The 17,730-nt window shown below is 61.4% G+C and overlaps 3 protein-coding genes across 5 annotated transcripts; 1 reads left to right on the plus strand and 2 right to left on the minus strand.

Annotated features, from left to right (window-relative positions):
• The first annotated feature begins 425 nt into the window (after positions 1-425).
• On the plus strand, positions 426-4,732 carry Gsdmd (gasdermin D). The gene is made up of 11 exons (XM_076835835.2): positions 426-584; positions 1,356-1,576; positions 1,756-1,948; positions 2,429-2,597; positions 2,831-2,933; positions 3,156-3,209; positions 3,464-3,562; positions 3,690-3,862; positions 3,934-4,078; positions 4,176-4,249; positions 4,363-4,732. The coding sequence occupies exons 2-11, from the start codon at positions 1,360-1,362 to the stop codon at positions 4,603-4,605; spliced, it is 1,470 nt and encodes a 489-aa protein (XP_076691950.2). The 5' UTR covers positions 426-584; positions 1,356-1,359; the 3' UTR covers positions 4,606-4,732.
• Positions 4,733-7,904: 3,172 nt separating this feature from the next.
• On the minus strand, positions 7,905-12,542 carry Mroh6 (maestro heat like repeat family member 6). The gene is made up of 14 exons (XM_076835793.2): positions 12,258-12,542; positions 11,880-12,032; positions 11,564-11,718; positions 10,852-10,969; positions 10,456-10,640; positions 10,237-10,374; positions 9,998-10,112; positions 9,753-9,896; positions 9,509-9,682; positions 9,127-9,294; positions 8,755-8,874; positions 8,435-8,537; positions 8,276-8,341; positions 7,905-8,134 (listed from the first exon to the last, which is right to left on the minus strand). Exons 1-14 carry the CDS (start codon positions 12,540-12,542, stop codon positions 7,905-7,907), a joined length of 2,154 nt encoding a protein of 717 aa, XP_076691908.1.
• A 1,425-nt stretch (positions 12,543-13,967) lies between these two features.
• Naprt (nicotinate phosphoribosyltransferase) lies at positions 13,968-17,211 on the minus strand. Of its 3 annotated transcripts, none has more exons than XM_076835686.1 (13): positions 16,940-17,211; positions 16,689-16,816; positions 16,523-16,605; positions 16,184-16,314; positions 15,983-16,098; positions 15,562-15,758; positions 15,346-15,486; positions 14,982-15,066; positions 14,810-14,890; positions 14,612-14,714; positions 14,410-14,525; positions 14,181-14,288; positions 13,968-14,091 (listed from the first exon to the last, which is right to left on the minus strand). In XM_076835686.1, the coding sequence occupies exons 1-13, from the start codon at positions 17,163-17,165 to the stop codon at positions 14,029-14,031; spliced, it is 1,578 nt and encodes a 525-aa protein (XP_076691801.1). In that variant the 5' UTR covers positions 17,166-17,211; the 3' UTR covers positions 13,968-14,028. The 3 variants fall into 3 exon arrangements, with proteins under 3 accessions (XP_076691801.1, XP_076691800.1, XP_076691799.1); XM_076835685.1 differs by having other exon boundaries at positions 13,968-14,111; positions 14,371-14,525; XM_076835684.1 differs by having other exon boundaries at positions 14,371-14,525; positions 16,940-17,210.
• Between the last annotated feature and the right edge of the window lie 519 nt (positions 17,212-17,730).

Consider the following 17,730-nt stretch of genomic DNA (forward strand, 5'->3'; position numbering starts at 1 on the left):
GCAATGCCTTTCAGATCCTTTGCTGTGGCCCCAGATTTTACTTATTTATTTATCCATTCATTCATTCATTTATTGGTATCCGAGATTGAAACCAGAGGTGCTTAACCACTCAACCACATCCCCCGCTCTTTTTAAAATATCTTATTTAGAGAGAGGTCTCACTGAGTTGCTTAAGGCCTCACTGCGGCTGGCTTTGAACTTAGGATCCTCCTGCCTCAGCCTCCCAAGCCACTGCCATTACAGGGGACCGCCTCCGCGCCGGCGCTGGGCCCACATTTTGGCGCTGTGCTGTTCTGGGTACCAGAAGCGGGTGCGGCCGGAATGCTGTGTCGCCGCCGGGGCCGGCCCATTCGCGGCCGGCGGGAGGAGGGGGTGCGGGCGGGTCCCGGGAGGTTCCGGGAGGGCGCCCCGGGCACGCAGCCGCGTCGCCCGCCGGCCGCAGTTTCGCTTTTGGCTCCTGCGCTGCGCTCCCGGCAGCGGCTCCCTCCGCGGCTCCCTCCGGGCTGAGCAAGCTCAAGACCCCCGCCCGCCCGCCGCGCCGCCTCCCTTCGCATCTGGCTGGACCCCTGGGCCCGACGGCCACGGTGAGCTCACCGGCGCCTCCCCGTCCACCTCCGGGCGCTGCCCCACGCGGGCGGGGTGCGGCCCTACCCGGAAGCCCTGCGCTCCAGACCTGCAGGCCGGGTCTGCGCCGGACCCCGAGGTGGGCCCTCCAGGCACTGAGACCCCGCTGGCCCTGTGGCCCGCAGGGGCTTCTGGCCCATCCTCCCACTTTGGCAGGTCCTGAGACTCGGGCTCCCTCCCCCTGGCCAGGTGGCCTGTGTGGCTCAGGCCTGTTTTGCCCTCTGACCCCTGAAGTCTCGGCCCTAGACAGGTGGCTCAGGGAGCTGCTGGGGAGAAGGCCCAGGAGGCACAGCCAGGATGGGGAGACCGCCTGGCCTTGCCATGGACCCCTCCGCCAAGTGCCCTGGAGGCGGAGGCTCCTGCTCCTTCCTCTTCCCTTGGTGCTCCTCAGACAGGAAGGTGCTACCCATTCGGGTTAATTGCTGTGTGACCCTCAGCAGGTGGACTAGGGCTGCCTCCAACACAGGTAGCCCCAGTAGCCACAAAAGGACCATGTGGATAGCTTGAACCCTGCTGAGGGTCATGAGTGATGGTCCTGCCTGGAGTACTCATGGCCCTGGAGAGACGTAGACAAGCAGGTGACAGGGTGGATACTGTTTTGCTATGGGTTGAGTAGTGGTCAGGGGCAGGAGCTTTCTCCCAGCCTCAGGGTCTCAGGACTAGTTCTGGAGGGACTGAGGTCCCAGGTTCCGGAGGCATTCAAGCACAAACTCAACCAATACCCTTCTCAGGAGTATGCCTTCAGCCTTTGAGGGGTTGGTCCGGAGCGTGGTCCGGGAGCTGGACCACAGCAGGGAGCTCATCCCAGTGGACAGTCTTCGGAGCTCTACCAGCTACCAGCCTTACAGACTGCTGAGTAGGAAGTCCCCAAGCTCCTGGTTCTGGAGACCTCGTTATACCTGTGTCAACCTGTCAATCAAGGACATTCTGGAGCCTGATGCCCCAGAACCAGGTATCCAGGGAGAAGAAAGGAGTGGCCTGGCCACACCTGCCACCTGCTAGGCTCACCAGCTCTGGGCCTCTGGCCCTGTTTGCAGAGGGTTGGCCTTTTCAAAGGTCCCACTGCCTGGGGGTGGGACAGGACAGTAGCAGGTGGGACAGGCCCCATGCTCAGGTCTGGTCTTGCTTCAGAGTTGGAGCGTACTGGCCCTTTCCACTTCTATGACGCTGTGGACGGCCAGCTGCAGGGCAGTGTGGAGTTGGGAGCCCTGGGACAAGGGAAGATCTCGGGTGGAGCTGCAGTGTCCGGCAGCTCCAGTGCTTCCATGAACGTGTGCACGCTGCGTGTGGACCCAAACACTTGGGAGATCATGCAACAGGAGAGGTGAGCTCTGGAGGGACTGAGGTCCCTGACCCTGTGCAGCCACACATATGGGGAGGCCACAGGGTCATGGACATCAGGAGAATCCCAAGGTCGTGCCTGGGTGCCAGCAAGGAGAGTCTAAGAGGCAAGGGAGCACTGAGGCCATGGTGGGCTGCCAGGGAAGGAGGCGGCACCGTCACCCAGACCTCAGTTGCAAGGACATATCATGAAGGCAGGGACCTGGGGATCAAACTGAGCCTCAGGCTCAGTGTAGAGGAGAGAAAGGCTAGCGGGTGCCCCAGGGTCCCATGTGTCCACTTCTTCCTGTTGGACCTCATCCCTCCTCTTCACACCCACCTAGACACTGTTGGGAGTACCCAGGAAGGGTACCCATGCCTGGCATCTGCAGACTCCCAGATGCCCTTGCCACTTCACCCCACCCATCGTGGGGCAGTGGGGAGACCAGTCTGTGGTGGACATACCCCAGTGAGCTTCCTGCAGGCGCCTGCGGCAGCCCGAGCACAAGATCCTGCAGCAGCTGAGGAATCGCAGGGACAATGTGTATGTGGTGACGGAGGTGCTACAGACCCAGGAAGAGGTGAAGGTCACCCAAACCCACAAGAAGGAGGGCTCGGGCCAGTTTGCACTGCCTGGAAACATGTGCCTTCAGGTGTGTGGCCAGCCCTCAGCCCATCTTGGCCTGACATGAACGCAGGGTGGCAGCAGGCAAGGTTTTGCCAAGAGCCTTGCAGGAGCAGTTCACAGCCCCACGCTTGACCCAGGGCTCCCCAAAGCCTGGGTTGGCTGACACCTGTAGCAAACTTGTTACTAGCACCCAGCCCACACCACACCCCACGTCCCCACACCTAGGGCCCAGTCCTGCTATGTCTATTCATCCCTCAGGGTGAGAGCCAGGGCCACCTGAGCCGGAAGAACACGGTCACCGTCCCCGCAGGCAGCACCCTTGCATTTCGAGTGGCCCAACTCATCATTGGCTCTGACTGGGGTCAGTAGAGCTGGGGATGTCTCTGGGCCCAGACGCCATGGAGAGGTGGAAGGCCTTGGGAGGCCACCAGCTGCAGGGAGGGCGGCTGCAGGCATCTGGCTGCTCAACCTCCCAGGGCTCTGGTGTGTGGAAGACTGAGGCAAGGCCTCACCTGGGGAGGGGGCCTGTTCAGGAGGGGATCCTGGTGACCTCCTTCCCCTCTCTGCTCCCACCCATCGCCAGACATACTCTTCTTCCCGGATGAGAAGCAGAGGACCTTCCCACGGGCCCCCAAAGGTGAGCCCTGTCTGTCCAAAGGGAGAACCCTTCCTTTGCTATTAAGGCCTTCTCCTGTGTTCAGGACCCGTGGTGCTGGGCAGCCTCCTCACATGCACACACAGGGGTCACATCCCGGCGTCACGGCCTCTGTGGTCTCACACTGCTCTGGCTGCCAGTGTTGGGAGGAAGGCCTCGGCCCTCTCTGGCTCGGGGACCTACTCCGGCACTAAGCCATGCTGTCCTCCCTCCCCTGTCCTCACACCTCTGCCCAGGCCACCAACCTCCCCAAGGGGCAGGCAGCTCACTGAAGCAAGCCTTCAGACTCTCCTCTGTGTTAGAGTCCATCCACGACCGCCTCAAGTTCCTGTCAGGTGTGTGCACTGTGATAGCTCTTGGACCCCTGTGGGCTCTGCTTCTGCTACTTGGGTGTGCCCTCCCTGTCCAGGGCTCTCCAGGGCTCTGTGGGCACCAGGAAGTGCCAGCTCTCTGTCCCCATAGATGGGCCGCTTGAAGAGTTGGTTGTCACTGAAGACTTCCAGGGCCTGCGGGCAGAGGTGCAGGCTGCCTCTGAGGAACTGGAGCACATGGAAAAGAACCTGAGACAGCAGCTGCTGGGGGCCCTGGGGAGGATCCTGAAGGACCCGCTGGCCCTGCAAGCTTTAGAGTCCTCAGTAAGTAGGGCTGTAGGGGGTGGAAGGCTCTGCCCAGCCAGCCCAGCTCATGCCCCCTGTCTGTGCCCCAGCTGGAGCAGGGCCTGTGCTATGGTGGGCACGTGGAGCAGCTGGATGGTCCAGCAGGTGCTGTCCTGGAGTGCCTGGTGCTCCCCTCCAGGATGCCTGTGCCAGAACTTGCCGCCCCTGTCTTCTACTTGTTGGGGGCGCTGACGGGTGAGTGACCTCTGGGGAGTAGATATGGGACAGAGAGAAGGACTAGGTTCCCCACTAGGCCTCCCTGAGCCCCCTCTCAGACCATGTCTCTCCCCAGTGCTGAGTGAAACGCAGCGTGAGCTGCTGGCTGACTTGCTGGAGACAGGGACCCTGTTGGAGCAGCTCAAGCTGGTGAGAGGGCACAGCATGGGGGCTGGAATAGGCCCTGGGACACCTGTAAGGGCAGTGCATGCCCAGGGACTCAGGACTAGCTCTTCCACCCATAACCTCCTACCCTCCTGCAGGTGGAGCACCTCTTGCAGCAGAGCACCCCTTGGCAGGAGCAGAAGGCTATGTCCTTGCCCCCTGGGCTCCTTGGGAGTAGCTGGGGCAAGGAGGCCCCAGGGTGGACCCTGCTGGAGGAATGTGGCCTGGTGCTGCAGGTGGGCGCCCCCCATGTGTGCTGGGAACCTCAGGCCCAGGGCCCCACGTGTGCGCTCTATGCCTCCCTGACCCTGCTGTCGGGGCTACATCAGGAGCCCCGTTAACCTGCACGCTGGGCAGCTCTCCAGCCAGGCACTACCCCTGCCAGCCCTAGGAAGGCTGAAAGCCCATTTAACTACAGGGCCAGCTCACTCAAAGGCCTGGGAGTTGGGAAAACTCAATAAATATGATGTACAAAGGAAAGAATGGTAACAGTTCTGTTTTTGAGGGTCCTGAGTCCTCAAAAGGATGGGTAGGGTGGGGACCATGCCCAAACAGAACCAGAAGGCACATGTGGGCCAAATGCAGGTACCCCCCATGGTCTTGCTCCTGCCAGGGGAGGAGTTTGGACATGGCCACATCCCCAGCCTCCCCAACCTGCTTGGTTGCCTGTGAAAGGAAAGCAGAGCAGTTTAGGGGAGTCAGTTCCACAGGGTGGTCTGTTCCTGAGGCACAGGGAATGGCTGCCTTGCTTTAGGGAACTTGGGGTACCTTGCTGACAGGAGCAGGCCCCTTCTCAGCCCATAGGCTGGGACACAGGGATGCAGCTGTGGCTCAGGCCCAAGAGACCCAGGACTCCTGGGACCACAAGGAAGGTCCTGGAGAGGTAAGGGTGACTTGTCCTAAAGAAACACCTTTGCTCATAGGTAGGAATCTCTGCAGATCGGAGGCCTCCTAGTCCCCATGTTCAGATCCCTGGGAATTCAGCAGGTCTCAGAGCACAGGCAGGGGATTCTTCCCAGGGGATCAGCAGCCCATGGCACCCACGGCTAGAGTGAAACGTGTGGTTGATGTGGCCAGGTACTATGGGTGCCCCGGGACCTGGGATGCCAGGTGAGTGTCTTTATTGGCAAGTCCACAGTCCGCAGCACAGCACAGGCTCACTCACACTGGTGGGAGGAGAGGGAGCTGCAGCACCCCTCTGTCCTGGCATGCATGTTGACATGCACTTGCACGACTTGCTAAGGAGAAAAGAGTAGGTTCTGCCATGCTGGGACATTGGACCCCCAAGAAAACCCAATCAGTGCACCTCAGACATCTCCTATCCAGGTTATACAAACCTAAAACTCAGCCTCCACACAGCAGAGCAGCTCAATGACTCTTGGGCCCATGGTCCCCCTTTGGAAACCCTGTTCTGGAACTTGAAAGCAAAACCTGGTGAACGGGATGGGAACAGCCCAGGCCTTGGAAAGCACTGACTAAGCAGGCATTGCAGCACTGCTCCTGAGGCCAAAGACCCCCAAGACCAGGTGACAGGCGGTCCTGCCAGCCTACCGAAGCCCCATTTGGAGGGTCCAACAGTTGGCTCTTGGATATGGGACCATTAATGAGGTACATAGCAACAAGACCTGTGTAAGAGCATTTTAACACCAGAGTAAGGCTGGCTAGCCGGGCATGGTGGCACAGGCCTGTGATTCCAGCAACTTGGAGGCTGAGGCAGGGGGATCACAAGTTCCAAGCCAGCCTCAGCAACTTAAGTAGCTGGGGGTGTGGTTCGGTGGTGAAGCACCCCTGAGTTCAACCCCCAGTACCAAAAACAAATAAATAAATAAAGCCTGGCTAGCCTATGGCAGGGCCTTATGTGAAAAGGGGAGAGGGTGTACATGTGTCAGGGTGCAGCTGTCCCCTGGCCCTCTAAGCCCAACCCCCAGGTGGAAGATTAATCATGAGTGGACTTTTCTGTGGGTGAAGAGGATGGGTCCCCTGAGGGCTGGAGCTGAGGTGTCCTCACAGAGGGCCCAAGCCACCTGGCCACCTGCAGCTTCCCTGGAACTGTGACAAAGTCCCAGGGCAGAGGCACACTTCCAGGGCTGTGTGTACTTCACTTGAACCTCACACCACACCAGGGAGTACGCATGGCTGCCAGCTCCTGGGCCAGGGCCATGGCAGGAGGTGGACCCAGGTCTACAACAGGCAGATGTTTGGGCAAGACAGCCTGGCTCCGAGCAGCTTGCAAAGGGGTGTACCACAGGTAGGGTGATGGGTGCTGTCTGCTCACCACAGCTGCTTCCCCGTCGGAGCCCCAACCTGAGGGTGGCTGTGCAGCACCGTAGGGCTTGCCCATGGACACGCTGTGCTCTGGGGTGCAGATTAGCCTGTGCTTGGAGGGAGAGTGTCACATGCCCATCCTGGGATCTGCTCCTGGGTTGCAAGGAAGATGGGGAGGCCAGGCTTGCTTTGGGGGGCACTGTTCCTGAGGGGATCCATTTGGGTTTTGTTCTGACACTCACCCTGCACATGGCTGACCAGCTTGAAAGCTCCTGAAGGCCAGCATGGATGTCCACAGCTCCCACACAGACGCTTTTTCTTCCCTCCCTCTCGGTCACCAGATCTGGCGCCTCCCAGGCTCTCCGGCCTTTCCTTTGACACATCTTTTGCCTGTGATCCCTTTCAGCATCTGCTCTGGAGGATCCAGATTGATTCACTGACCCTCGCCCTGGGTCTGCAAAGACTCACACATTGGCCTGACCCTACAACGCAGCCTGACCGTGAGGCCAGTCCCAAGAGCTCTGGCCCCAGGGCTTCCCTGGGCGGGGCCAGTGGCTCTGCCATCTGGCTGCACTGGCCTTGCCTGCTCCTTAGCTCTCCTGCTGGCACTCTCAGTCAGACCCACCCTGTGAGCCACGTGTTTATTGTAAACGCTGTCCTATGGGTGGGGTGGAGCCAGGGAGCTGGGGAAAGGGCAGGACCCCATCCCTGTCCCTGAGGGAAAGACACCTGCGTGTGTAAGCCTCGCTGAGGAAGAAGGTTCCCTCAGCCCATAAGGGTAATCCCCCTGTGCTGTCCTCAGGACGGGTCATCAGGGGAGCCTTCCAGAGAAGCCCACTGTCAGGTGGGGTAGGGGTGGGTGGCCCCTGGAGGTGGACAGCAGGTGTGGGCAGGAGGGCAGAGAGGACATAAACCAGGACAGCAATCAGGAATAGGGACAGGGTAAGGAGAGGGTGATGACTGCCGGCAGGGCTGGTCTGCTGTGGTGGGCGAAGGCAGAGTCCAGGAAGGGGCAGGACAGCCTGTGGTGTGTGGCTCCATAGTGTCCCTACCAGACCCCCATTTAAGAGGCCAGATGTCCTCTAGGCCAGAGGCCAAGCCAAAGTTAGGACAGGGCACACTCCAGGGGACTAGGAAAATAGGCCTGGCAGGGGACAGATGGACCCAGGGATTCGAGAGGGGAGGAACTCAGGGTGAAATGGTACCAGCTGTCCCTCTCTGTCACGTGGTGATCTCTGGAGAAGAGTCCCAGAGCAAGTGGATGGCTTCCAGCTCCAGGCCCAGGGTACCCTTTGCAGATCTGCCATCGTGGGGACTGAGGATTGTGTGGGTCAGTGCCCCCGTCAGACGCTGGTCCGAGGGCCCTAGCTTGGGCTCAGTGGGTTCCCGAGCTGCCCCAGCGGCCTGCAAGTCTCCTACGCTGGAACGGGCTGTCGTCGTAGAGAGGCGCGGGCTGAACTGAGCGGGCGCGACGCCAAGGGAGGCGCAGGAAGCGAGGACCGCGTCGTCGGTCCTGCGAACGGGTCAGCAGCGCCACCTGCTGGGCAGACACGTGCGCCGCCGCGGCCACCGCCGGCTCGGGGTCGCTCCGCAGCTGCCCTAGGTCTGTGCACACACACAGGGTTCAGGGAGGGAGGGAAGGTCACTCGGGATGCCAGCGTCAGAGTCCTGGCCCTCCAGCATCCACTCGGTCCTAGCACCCGCCACCCCTTCAGGACCTCGGGCTCTGCCATGCTGAGTCCTCACCCTGGAACAGGGAATCCAGCAGCTCCTGGCTGACTCCACTGGGACTTGCGTGATAAACCAGGAAGCCTGGACAAAGCAAACCCCGAGTTCCGGCTGCATGTCCCAGAGGAGAGGGAAGGGTCCAGTTCATAGAGCCCTGGGTGAGATGGTCTGCGTTACCTAGGAGCACAGTGGCAGCGCGCCGCAGGGGGTCCTGAGGGCTCCGCAGATAGCCCTGCGTCTGGCTCAGGAAGCAGGGCAGGTGGTTGGGGTATAGCCGAACCTGGGAACAGAAGGGTTTGTGGCAGGAAGGAGGGCCAAAACTGCAGAGGTGAATCTTGGGGTTGGGGTCTCCTGAGGAGCCTGAGGGCTGGGCAATATGGAGCGAGGTCATGCACCTGCCCCACCAGGAGCATGATGGTCAGGTTCCTACGGGGTAGAGACTTGTTTTGGAGGCAGGGGACCACACCCCCTCACCATCACTGTGCTTCTCGACCTACCAGGCGCCAGCAGACACGGCTTAGAGCCTCAGGACTGTCATAGTGGGCCACAGTGACCATCTCCTCCAGCAGGCCCCAGCGAAGAGCCTGGTCACAGCGGGCCAGCGTCCACTCCGAGCTCTGGCATAGGGAAAGGGAGCGGGGTTAGGGACCCCGGAAGTGGCACCAGGTAGAGGGGAAAGGGTTGTGACTAGGAGCGTTGGAAGAGCCCAAGGCAGGGGATTGGGTACAGCAGCCCAGGGGAAGACTAGGAACCTGGGAGCCCGTGAGGTCACTGTGGGTGTCCCTGACCTAACCTTCGGCGAGGCAACAGGGTGGGAGTAGGGAGACACAGTTGGATGAGATAGGGATGAGACGCGAGGGGCAGCTGACCTCAGCAGCGTCCGGACTGAGGTCGTGAAGGCGCAACAGCAGCGGCACGAGACTCTGTAGTATGAGCTTCCGCAGGGGACCGCGGAGCCCCACACGGAGCCCACTCTGGCCTTGTCGCACCAACGTCCCCAGGAGCCCGACAGCCGAGGCGCGAACTGAGTCCCGGGCCTGCATGGGAGGACACAGGCGGATGGAGAGGGAGAGGGGTTCAAGAGTGAGGGGGTGGTCAGGTGGAGCAAGGAAGGAGAGGGTCTGAGGGCGCTGACTGGGGTGCCTCTGGAGTCAGGGCGGCGGGAGCGTGCAGGGAGCCTGGGGGAGGGGCGGAGACTGCGGGACGGGGCCTGAAGGGACGGGTGGATGGAGGAGGCGGGGCCTTGCTCACGTCGTCCAGCAGCGGCGGGAGGCGTAGCCGGAGCTCCCGGCTCAGCAGCCGCACCGGAGCTCGCCTTTGCATCAGTAGCCTCCGCAGTGCACCCAGCGCTGCACCCACGAGCCGCGCGTCGCCCTCGCCCAGTGCGCCCAAGAGTGCCGGCAGCAGCGTGCTCACATGCCGCACCTGCAGAGACAGGGACTAGTGGCCAACCCCTGGCAGACCTGCCCTGGCCCCGCCCTGACCCTGTCCTCACCTTCCCTTGATTCAGGGCAAGGTGGCCAAGGCCTAGCAGGCCCAGCCAACGCACTGTGGGCTCAGAGTCGCCCTGCCAGGTTCGAAGCCGCTCCAAGATGACGTCCTCCCGCAGCAGCCGTGCCGTGGGCCGGCTTTGCAACAGCTAGGGAAGGAACACACAGTCAGCAGGGCTCTCAGTCCCCGCGCAGGGTTCAAGTAAGGATCATCCCTCATCCCTCACCGCCCTTCCGGAAGAGGACTCACCCCTGTGAAAAAGGCCATCGCGGTGAGGCGCTGCGGGTCGTTGGCACTGCGCAGCCGGGGAAGCAAATCTGCGAAGAGGCCTCGAAGGTGGTGGTCGGCGTGTGCCACCATGGCACTGAGGGTGGGGTAAATGGGAGGTCTCCCTCCACGTGGGGCCTCACCCACCCTCCTTATACCCCTGCCTTGAACCTGGCCAACAGGAAGCCACCTCGGTGTGCAGTCCTGAGGCCCCTCCTCACCTGGCCAGCAGCAGGACACCCTCTAGGTGTGTGTGGGCTCCCACCAGTCTCCTCCAGCCTCCTGCTTGCTCCATGCAGGTGACCACCATGCGACCACCATCCCCGGTGAGCAGGGCCTTCAAGGCCTCCACCGCACAGCTGGAGGTAGGGGCAGCGTTCAGCGAACAGTGAGGGCCCAGGAGGCGCTGAGCATCCCCTTACCTCAGTGTCTCTCCTCACCTGGCATGGCTGTGTGGTGGCCCTCGGTGGGACGGGGCCCAAACCTTAGGGCTGTCAGGAGAGCGTGCCCCGTGAGCCAGTTCATGTAGCTGTGTGACCAGCGCAAGCAGCAGGTGTGGGTAAAATCCTCGCGTGGCTCCCACACAGCCAGACACCGCCAACATCTCCCCAAGAGCCCGCGTGGCCTGTGGAGCAAGTGGTCCCCCAGGCTTGAGCAGTGCCCAGGACCGTATCAGGCACCGGGGAGGAGGGTGCTCCGCAGACAGGACGAGGACAAAGCCTAGGACACCCATGTGATATTCTGCAAGATATCCTGACTCAAGTGCGAACCTGTGGGCTGACTCACAGCCAGGGCAGCCAGACTGGCCTCCTGCTGGTGCTGGTGGAGCTACTCACCGCCAGCGCCTCGGGCTCGGGCCCTGCTGCTGCCTTCAGCGCCCACAGCAGTTGCACCAGCACCTGTCCGTTCACACGCTGGTTCCGGCTGAGGCTGCGCCACAGTTCTGCCACCGCCCTGGGGGCACAGGGTGACAGGATGTGAGACAAAAATTGGGTGCAGGGCCAGTGCTGAGTGGCTGCGGGGGTCCTCAGGCTGGGGCCAGGAAGGGGAGAGTAAACCATCCCTTGCCCTCCCAAAGAAACAAAATAAGCCACAACGACTTTGGGGTTGGGATGCACTTTGGAGCCCTGTCGGGCATGACAGTGAAACACACCCGGTTCTTTCTATTTACACAATAGCTCATAGAGAATAAAACCAAAGATGATTTCTCCTGGAGCAAATTAAACCAATAACTAGAGGCATCCCTGAGCCGAAGCCACTCTGCTTGCTCACCCACCCCAGAGCACAACACCAGGTATTTCGTGGAACAACCCTCGATCCTCAGGAGAGACAAGGTGACCCCACAAAGGACTTCCATCATCTGGGATCCCAAGACAGAAGGGCAGCGGGATTTCACAGAATGGTAAGGTGGAATGGATGGAAAGCAGGGGAGGGAATTCCAAGGCTCTGTTCCCTTAAAAGCCTGCCTATTGCAGAGCCAGATGGCCAAGCAGGAAGGGGGAAGGAAGCCGCGTGTGGGGCCGCAGGGGAGCAGACGGGTCAGGTTACCGATCTGGAGGCAGGGATCGTGGCAACAGCGCCCACACCACATCCTGCGCATGCTCCAGGGCCAGTGCGCTCAGTACCCGCAGGGCCGCCCGCCGTGGCCTCCCCTCTGCCAAGCTGGGCACTTGTGCCAGCAGCCCACGCACCAGGGCATGCACCTGGGTGGAGGGGGCAGGTGTCAGCGGCCAGAACTCCACTCTTCACTGTGACCCTCTTGCCAACATCCCACCCCCAACCAGCAGAAACAGCCTGAAGGGGGCAGCCTGCCAGCTGCAGGCTCCAACACCCCAGTGTGAGTAGGGAGGGAGTGGGGGCTGACCTGGTCTCCCAGTTGTGCCCCATGGGCCTCCAAGGCTGAGGACAGGGTGAGTGCTGTGGCCTGGGTCCCTGCAAAGCCAGCCTCTTCCAAGCAGGCAGCCGTGTAGAGTGCAAGGTCAGAGAGAGCACCCTCCTCCCAGGAACTCTGGAAGGCCTAGGGCAGGGTGGGGGGTGTATGAAGTCTCCAATCCTCTCCCAGCCTCCTCCCCAGCCTCCAAGCTTGGCTGTAAAACCCTGAGCCCCTGTATTGCTCCTCAGCCCATTTTATCCTAGACACCTTCCCCAGTTACAGCACCGCTTTCCATCTAGTGTCTGGGTGACCTGGAAGAGGAGCTGTGCTCCCCGTGGTCCCCACAGTGCCCGATCCCTCAGCACTCACCTGCTGGGGCCCCTCTGGGGCTGGCTCCTGGGCACTGTGTGGGGAGCAGGGCTCACGGCCAGCTATGGGGTCAGTGGTCCCACCTCCAGGCTCAGTTTCAGAATCAGTGGGTACCTGGTCCTGCAGCTCAGCCTGAGATCCAAGCTCCTGGGACTCAGGCTGAGGGCCTGTGGAAGGGGGTCCCAGAGGCTGCCTCTGGCCGGACCGTATTCCTTCAGCTAGAGCTGTCAGGGTTAGGGTTCCCATGGGGTACCCCCAGTCAAGTCCCCACATGCCCCCAGCCATAGTACCCGACTAGCAGCACTTGCTACTGCTCCTCCCAGGAAATCCTGTCCAAGCTTGACCTAGAAGCAGGCCCCGGGCGGGCCCACGGACAGGTGTGGTGTGTGGTGGCGCGTGCGTGTATGCATGCATGAGCATGTGTCTGGAGTGGCTGGGGAACGCCGAGCTGCTTGGCTTGTGAAGGGCTCCCTTGCTGGAGGAGAGCAGCCAGCCTGAAGCCTGGGTGTCTGTCATCTAGCTCTGCCCACCGGGGCCCTAGGAGACTATGGATCCAGAAAGAATAGAGAAGGATCCTTAACCCCAACGTCTGACCCCTCTTGCCAGGGTAGCTGAAGACATCCCTGGTGAGGTCCCAGCGGGTCGGGCCTGGGCTGGTCTGTTGCATTTCAACCTAGTCAAGCATCTGGGGATAGGCACTGATGGGTGCTGTCACCGTCTGCGCTGGGGGAGAGTTTGCTCCCTGTTACGGAGCAGAGGAGATAGGACAAGTGGCAGCCTCTTGCCCACCACCGTTGGGATGGGCCCTTCTGGGTCCTGCTACTTCTGACATAGTGACCCCTGGGCTGGCTCCTAGGAGTACAGGGCTGAGATCACTAGTGCCTTGGGTGCCTGGGTGTCATTTGTGCTGCCCAGGGTATGAGTCCATATTTCTCTCCAGGCTCATGCTTCTCAGAACTGGCCTGATAAGGCCTTTGCCCTAAATCCCTACCCTCCATCTTCACCCAATCACACAATGGGTGCTGCCCAACCCAGAGCCTGGGGAGCCGGATAAGCTGGTCTGGCAGAGTGCCTGGGCAGGTGGCAGTGCTCCTGGAAGAACCCCAGGTGGTTCAGCATTCTCCCCACTCCCTCACTGGCCTGTGTACCTCAAGCAGCCGGATGGGAGAGGCCCAGGCCCCGTGCCCTGCTGTCAAGCCTGGAGCACCCCTCCCAAACAGTTTTGAGGTCACCAACCTGCTGAGCAGAGGCAAGACAAGCCCCCACGGAGCTTCAGCTTTGCCCCTCCTCCTTCCCCTTTCCCAGCTGCTGTCAGGAGTTGAGGTCCCAAGGCCAGACCCTGGCTGGTCTGTGACACTTGCTAGGATCATGCAATAGCAGGGGACACCTGGGCTCTCCTTGGCTGGGGAGGCTTGAGACATCCCTACTGCTTCTGAGCCCAGGGACAGTGACCTCAGCAGGTGTGGGAGACAGAGCCATGCTTGGACTGTCTGATGCCCCTCTCCCCCGTCTGCCCTCTGGCAGGAAAGGCCTTCCACAGTAATTCCTCCAACTTTGAGGTAGACACCAAAGCCCTCCCTCAGCTCCAGCCTCAGCTCTGGTCCAGCCCCTGAGCCTGGGGTGCTCCAGGTGACCTCCACATTCCTGACTCCAGCCCAGCCCCCAGACCAAGAGAGAAGCAGGCTGAATGAATGAATGACACGTGACAAGTTGTAGGGACAGTGAAAGATCCATGTTGTTTCCGGGCAGCACCCCCCCGACCCCGGGAATCTCACAGGAGGCCTCCAGCACTCAGACTGTCCACCAGGGCCCGAAGCTTTTCAGAGAGAGCAACCTGCAGGAGACAGGAGGGGGCTGGCAGGTGGATGGTGAAGGGTGGGGTGTACCTACACAGGGCTGCCCACCCACAGGCCTCCTGCCCACCTGGTACAGTGCAGGGCTCTGCAGCCGTCTGAGCGCAGGGCTGAGGCGGCTAAGGGACTGCTGGGCAAAGGCTCTGGACTCTGACAGGGACGGGAGCGGCTCACACAGCTGCAGGAGAGAGGTAGAAGCAGGGCTTGAGCGTGGCTGGGGGTCAGGTCTCAGCTGGACTCAAAGTGTGAGGAGCAGTCACCTCTCCCAGGCGCAGCCAGAGTCGCAACAGGGGCTCCACCTGGGCGGGCCTCACGGAGCAGGGCTCTTGAGCCCCTCGAGGCCAAACCCTCAGCTCCTGCCCAGCCTGGGGCGGTGGCTCTTCTGCCAACTGAAGCAGGTCCATCAACAGGGACCCTGTGTGGGTGGGGGGCAAGAATAACAAAGGTGTGGTGGGGATCTGGGGCCTTGAAGAAGAGCCCCAGGGACAGGAAGGGGCTCACCATCAGAGCCAAGGAGCCGGAAAGCAGCCTTGCTCCCTGGCAACGTCTGTTTCTCAGGGTCCTCGGTCAGCTTCATTCGAGGTTGACCTCCCACAGATACCAGCTGCAGGGAGACAGTGTTGGGACAGCTGGACCCCTATCCTCTACCTGCCACAGTCTCCTGGACCCACCCAACCTTGGCCCAGACACTGTCCCCACCTTGTAGACGCAGCCAAGGGAAGGCTGTTGGGGACAGGTGACCACACTGGTGCCAATGCCAATGACGTTTACCTCACTGCCCTGAGGGGAAGAGGTAGAAAGGAGCCCAGCCAGGACCTATAGGGTTACAGGACCCTTCAGACCACCCTCCATCTACCCACTTCCACCCCACCTCCTGGGCCAATCGGGCCAGCTCTTCCTCATCAATATTGTTGCTGACAGCGATGGGGACAGCCTCCAGCCAGGGCACCTGGAACCTGTGTGTGATGGGATTTGGGGACAGCCCCTTAGACCTTCCCGATTTACCTGGGCTTCCCTCCCACCCCCAGTCAGTCACATTCACATTGGTCCTTAGCTTCAGAGACCCTGGTAGACCCACCTCATGCCTCCCTTCGGGGCCTGCTCTGTTGCCCCTAAAACAAGACCCAAAGCCTTCGCTGTGGGGAAAAAACCACTGTTCCTCCCTGCCCCTACACCCCATCTCCCAGCTCCCCACAGGGCCTCCTACAAGGCATGTCCCCCGGCGGGGGACTCACTGGGCAGCAGTGGTCCGGAAGACCCTGCGGACCTCCTGAGCCTGCTGAAGTAGGTCACCACTGTCCAGCCTCACACCCACTGCCCTGTAGCCCAGCTCCCCCAGTGCCAGGGCTACTGCCAGGAAGTTAGGAAGACCACTCCTGCAGGCATAAACAAAGGGTTAGGGGCTGCAGCTGCTCTGCCAGGCCAACCCCTGGGGAAAGCCTGCAGCTTACCTCCGCACACTGTAGGTGTCTAAGAGACCCTGGAAGGCCCGCGGAAAGGCCAGAGCATAGGCCACAAAAGCTGCCTGCTCCCCCAGGTGGGGCTCTTGCAACCCCAGCCCCAGGTGTGCACACACTCGCTCCAGCCACAACTTTACACTGGCAACCAGGTCCACCCTGGGGCCTTTGCCAGCAGCTGGAGCCAACATCTGCAGAGACAGGTCAGTGAAGGATAGACCCTGTGGGCAGTGTGAGCTTGGGAGTGGCTGATATACCCTGCCCTGAGGACAAAGGTGATGCCACCAGCGTGCCAGCTTCCTGAGGTGGCATCTGTGTACAGGCAGCGGGGCCCAGCCCACCCCTACAGGGACAAGGGTTGGTCGGTCTTGAGGTTTGCCCTCTGAAGTACAGCAGGGTTGGAAGAGGTACTGACCGGGTCAGGGGGCACCTCATTGCCTGAAAATGAAGTGATGAAGGAGTGGGCCAGGGTTCCAGCCATCGGCACACCCCGAAGCTGCCCAGCAAGTACGTTGCTGCTGCTGTCAAACCCTGGGCAGAGAAGTCAGGCAGGCTTGTGGGCTCTGGGCGGTGGTGGGGCTTGCTCCTTCCCAGCCCTTGCCTCCCCCATTCTCACCGCCCAGGTAGCTGTAGGTGGAGGCCGTCAGACCCCCATCTGGGCCCTGAGCACGCCGCAGGCCAAGCTCCAGCAGTCGCTTATCTGGCCCTGCAATCAGGCGAAGCCGGGCTGCGTTGGTGGCGACCAGACTGTGGCAAGTGACAGGCCAGGGAACCCGAGTGAGGGTTAGGAAGCTACCCAAGTAGGCTGTTACTTGGGGCCTGGAGTTCCAATCCAGAGCTCCACCTCAGCCCTCCCACAGTCCCTCCTGGAGGCCAGCCCTCCAAGGATCTCAGTCCAGCGCTCTATCCAAGGGGCTAGGCCTATTGGGGCTTTCCACGGAGACTCAGGTCCCACCTGGCATAGCTGACCAGGCAGAGGAGCGGCGTCTCCAGCAGCTGCACCAGAAGGAGCGGCCCTGAGACCTGAAGCAGCGGAACCTGCGGGGAGGGTAGTCAACTCCATTTGGCCGACGCACCTCCGCACCTCCGGTCACCCCCTCCACCCCTCCACCCGCACTCACGCCTGGGAAAGCAAGGGAGCCCTCAGGAAGGGCTCGCACGGTCACCCCGGAGCAGTCAAGGGCCCGAAGGTGCTTGAAGAACGCAGGGTCCGTGTCTGGGGGCAGCATGGAGGCCAGGAACTGCACGTCTGGGGAGGACAGAGGCACTTGTGCAGCAGGGGGTCTCGCGGGGTTGTGGAGGGGTGTGGGGCTTCTGGTGGGAATGGGACTGTCCTGTAAGGTCGCGAGGGCCTCGCTGGGCGCGTGGCTACCTGCGTCCAGAAGACGGAAGGTGCGCAGAAAGCGCATGCAGTCGCGCAAGCCCGCGGCCAGGGCGAAGGAACCGCCGAATGGGCAACGGCGGAAGAAAAGCTCGAACTCGGCGGGGTCGAGCGCCCGGCCTGCCCGCCAGTAGCCCAGCGCCATGGTGGCCTGGTAATAGTCGGTGAGCAGAGGCCGAGCCGCCGCGCGCCCCTCGCCGTCCCACTCCGCCGCCATCCTGCTCCGCTGAGCTAGTGAAGCGCCCCGCCTAGCCCCAGCCCCATGACACTGGGAGACCACGCCTTCCCCACCCCGCAAAAACCAGCAAAAACCAGCAGGCGGCCACAAAGCTTGTGGAACCTGGACGGGGCGGGGACTTGTCTGTTGCTCGCCCCTCTCAGAACCCAATCCAGAGCCGGCCTCTGGACTAAGGGGCGGGCCTTCCAGCAGTCATCTCTCCCGTGGCGGGTAGCGACTTGCAGGAAGGAAAGAACTTGCCAGGAAATGGGTGTCACCCTGGCTTGTGCCCCAAGTGCAGAGATCCAGGACAGGCTGGGACTAAAAGGAGGTGGGTGGCTGGGGAGCTTGCAGCTGAGCTGGGACACAGCTAGCCAGGACAGGCCCCCAAGTCTGCCCTTCACAAGTGAGGGGTGCCTAGGAAAGGGAGAGGGGACTGCGTGTTGGTTTGAGAGTTTCTTCACTCCAGGCCCCCACAGGAAATTCTCACACTTTTTGAAAAGATATCACGTTGCCTGGTGGGCAAGAACCTCAGGATGGCAGCTCCAACATTAAGTAACCATAT

Source organism: Callospermophilus lateralis, chromosome 16 (genome assembly GCF_048772815.1).
Source record: "Callospermophilus lateralis isolate mCalLat2 chromosome 16, mCalLat2.hap1, whole genome shotgun sequence".
In the NCBI taxonomy this organism is placed as follows: Eukaryota; Metazoa; Chordata; class Mammalia; order Rodentia; family Sciuridae; genus Callospermophilus; species Callospermophilus lateralis.